At 35.9% G+C, this 4,243-nt stretch overlaps 1 protein-coding gene across 1 annotated transcript in view; it reads right to left on the reverse strand.

Moving 5' to 3' along the window:
- Positions 1-542, reverse strand: part of LOC128664354 (hyaluronidase PH-20-like) — a 37,172-nt gene extending 36,630 nt beyond the window's left edge. Inside the window, exon 1 of the mRNA XM_053719192.1 lies at positions 1-542. This exon is cut by the window's left edge and continues 415 nt beyond it. Within this exon, the coding sequence (XP_053575167.1) occupies positions 1-542 (542 nt within the window).
- Between the last annotated feature and the right edge of the window lie 3,701 nt (positions 543-4,243).

The following is a 4,243-nucleotide window of genomic DNA, read 5'->3' on the forward strand; positions in this document are numbered from 1 at the left end:
TTTTCTTTGTTGAGTGTTAAATCGTTCTTTAGGGCAAACTCAATAGATTTGTCCCTGTAGATAGTTTTAGATGCCCAGTTTCTAATCCATGAGGGTCTCCAGTCCTCCCAGTCAATTACAGCCAAGCCCTTTTGCGTGGAGTACGGCATGTAGTACAGAATGTCTTCTTTAGCCTTCTTTAAATGTTGATCCATATTTACCATCTGAGGGATACCACCATTATAGCTCTGTCCTGTAGTCAGATTTATATAGGGATAATAACCTAGTCTATCAGTATAGAACAGTGAGATGTTCTGACCCCTTGAAGATCGTAATGTGCTTCCTGTCATTTGGAAAAGTCCTATGTCTACATTAATTTTGAATTTTTTCATGCAAAGCTCTGTTGGAGCATTCAATATAGATACAAATGGAGATAGTGGAACTAGTGCTGGAGCTCTTGCAAGCAGTGTTTGACAAAATGGGAATAAGAAAGCCAACAAAAGATAACACACTTTGTAGGAAATGGAACATTGTAAAACTGCGGCAGACGTGAAGAGATCCATATCGGTCAGTTACCATTAATATAATGCTAGTAGCATCAGCAGGCTATTAACTTCCGTTGAAGCAAATAGATATTTGACAACAATCTATAAAATAAAAGAAATTATTATTTAAGTTGTATTATTATTTGCAACCTAATTGGCTACAATGCATGGTACAAAGTTTCAAAACAGTATTAGAAGAGAATACTTCAATAAGTGCAAAAGGGGCATTTGGAATAGCTGATGTAATCTGATTCACCAATATTTAATAGTATGATTTAATAGTGCTGAAAAGAAATAATCAAATACAATATTTATTTATTTTTTAACAATATTATATATACACTTAAGGTTTACCTTGCTTGACAAATCTTTTTTTAAGATTTAGGAGCTATTATAGTGAATGTCAACTTTCACGAATCAGTGCCTGGTTTTAAAAAAAAAAAAAAAAACTATTAAAAACAAGGGCACTTTCATTTATAAAAGATTACATTGCACCGGATTTTACAAATACTTAACTAATTCTCCTGAAACACCAGATCGTCGACCCACGCATGCAGATCCTCTGTACTTCGTCAGCAATGATGAAATCTGCTCTCTCCAATTACAGCTTCCCCCCCAGGAGCGATCATCTGGTGAGGCCACACCGTGATTAGAGGAAGCCGGTTTCGTCATTGCTGTGTTAGTACAGCAGGGAGAGGAAGGCGGGGCACTGGTTCATGAAAGCGGACATTCACTTTAAGAATATTTAGGAGCCATATATTATTTTAGGACCCAGACAGTGATATTTGTATATAGATATATGGAGAATAACCCAAGAAGTTAGGAGCTAGGTGTAAAATTCTAGGAGCCAGGGACTTCTTGGCTCCAAGAACGAATTAGTGTTTTCATTAGTCTTGAATGGTACGAAAAACCTTAAAGCATAGTAGTTATTAAATTACATAAGTGTTTTTTTTCCCTCAAATTTTCAAAATGGCAATCATTTTCTGCTCAGGCAGTATGTCATTTTCTAACGTTTTTTACATTCTCCCTTAAAGGGACATGAAACCCAAATTTTTTCTTTCATGATTCAGATAGAGAATATAATTTTAAACAGCTTTCTAATTTACTTCTATTATCTAATTTGTTTCATTCTCTTGGAATAGTTTGTTGAAGGAGCAGCAATGCACTAATGGTTTCTAACTGAACACATGGGTGAGGATAGATTAGATAGATAGCCACCAATCAACAGCTAGAACCTAGGTTCTCTGCTGCTCCTGAGCTTGCCTAGATAAACATTTCAGCAAAGGATAACAAGAGAAGGAAGCAAATTAAATAGAAGTAAATTGGAAAGTTGTTTAAAATTGTATTCTCTATTTGAATAATTGGAAAGTTGTTTAAAATTGTATTCTCTATTTGAATCATGAAAGAAAAAATTTGGATTTCATGTCCCTTTAAGCACATATACCCTAGGTTCACAACCCCTATCCTAGAGGTTGAACTTCCATTAATTTGGATAAGCAGTGCATAGCAATAGAGTGTTAAACACTTCTGACATGTACAACCTAGAAACAAAAACCATGACATTTTTACCCTTGGTATGCTTAAAGGGACAGTAATGTCAAAATTAAACTTTCATGATTCAGACATTTTATGCCATTTTAAATAACTTTGCATTTTACTTCTATTACCTAATTTACTTTATACTCTTCATATCCTTTGCTGAAAAACATACCTAGGTAGGCTCAGAAACAGCAACACTAATGGGAGCTACCTGCTGATTGATGGCTGTACGTATATGCCACTTGTCACTGGCATTGTGTACCAATAGCTCCTATAGTGCATTGGTGCTCCTTCAGCAAAGAATACCAAAAGAATGAAGCACATTTTAAAATATCAGTAAATTGGAAAGTTGCTTAAAATTATATGCTTTATCTGAAATTATAAAATAAAAATTAGGGGTTTCATGTCCTTTAAAAAAAAAACATTTTAAAATATCAGTATAAATAGGATTTTAATTGGTGAAGATACATGGCATATCCGGCTACATAATTTGTGCCATATTAACCTTACAGTTAAAGGGATATTAAACAGTAAATACATATACACATAATGATGTATTCAAAGTAAAGATTAGCATTAGAACAATGCATAGAGCTGTATTTGTTATTATATTAGTTGTTTAAATATTGTTTAAAGAAGTATAAAGTTTAGTTTCTATAAAGTACTATAGATTCTATAAAGTAATAGGTACTGCCATGTTTGAAATAGTAAAGTTTGTGTAAATAAAGCTGTGTGGAAAACAACTCAACCTTGTTTGTATTAGTTGGTTTTATTGCCTTTTTTATATCTGTTCCCAATTGTTTGCAGCAGGACAGTAAAATATGGTGGCGTCCATTACTTTACAGAAACTCTGTGGAATTTAAAAAAATAATTTTCAGAGTTAAATTACAGGAAAAGGGGTCAAAATAAATCATGAAAGAACATTACAAAGTATTTTAAGTACACAAACATTTTATACTATAATCTCATAATGTTTTTATATTATAATCTCATAAATCCCTTTAAGTTAAAATTTACAGGTTCAAAGACCAACAAAATCAGTTTGTGTTTTTCAATATGTATGTAATGAAATTACATAGAGGAATAAAAGTAGTCTAAAGTTCATGGGCGCGATCCGATATACGGCGCAGGTTTTGGCGCAAGCATGGAAACATGTGCCGCCCGTAGTTTCAGCTCGCAACTCTAGCTATCTTATATACGGCGCCGTCAGATGCTAAAGTGCCGTAAGTCTGACAAACTAGCGATGTCCAGAAATCTGCGTAAGTACAAATTTCTGGAGTCGCCAGTGATTTACGGCACTTTAGAAACTGCCGCTGCATAAAAAAAAACTGACTAAGTTATAAAATCACCTGTTACTGTCTAACACACCTCTAACCACAATCCCCCCTCTCACTCCTAATAATAAATATATTAACCCCTAAACCGCCGCTCCCGGACCCCGCCGCCAGCTACATATGTCTTACCCCCTAATGTAAACCCCCTACACCGCCGCCAGCTACATTAAATGTTTTACCCCCTAATGTGAGCCCCCTACCCCGCCGCCACCTACATTAATTATATTACCCCCTAATATGATCCCCCTACAACGCCGCCACCTATTTAAGCTATATTAACCACTAATATGATCCCCCTACACCGCTGCCACCTATTTAAATTATATTAACCCCTAATATGATCCCCCTACACCGCCGCCACCTATATTATATGTACTACCCCTTAATCTGACCCCCTTACACCGCCACCTATATTAAAATTATTAACCCCTAATCTAATCCCCCTATACCGCCGCCACCTATATTAAATTTATTAACCCCTAAAATACTAAAATTTCCCTACCACTAAACCTAAGTCTAACCCTACAAATAGCCGTGAAAAGGGCCTTTTGCGGGGCATTGCACCAAAGTAACCAGCTCTTTTACCTGTAATCTAATCCCCCTACACCGCCCCCACCTATATTAAATATATTAACCCCTAAAATACTGAAATTTCCCTACCACTAAACCTAAGTCTAACCCTACAAATAGCCGTGAAAAGGGCCTTTTGCGTGGCATTGCCCCAAAGTAACCAGCTCTATTACCAGCCCTTAAAAAGGGCCTTTTGCAGGGCATTGCCCCAAAGTAACCAGCTCTTTTACCTGTAATCTAATCCCCCTACACCGCCCCCACCTATATTAAATATAT

Source organism: Bombina bombina, chromosome 6 (assembly GCF_027579735.1).
Source record: "Bombina bombina isolate aBomBom1 chromosome 6, aBomBom1.pri, whole genome shotgun sequence".
NCBI lineage: Eukaryota > Metazoa > Chordata > Amphibia > Anura > Bombinatoridae > Bombina > Bombina bombina.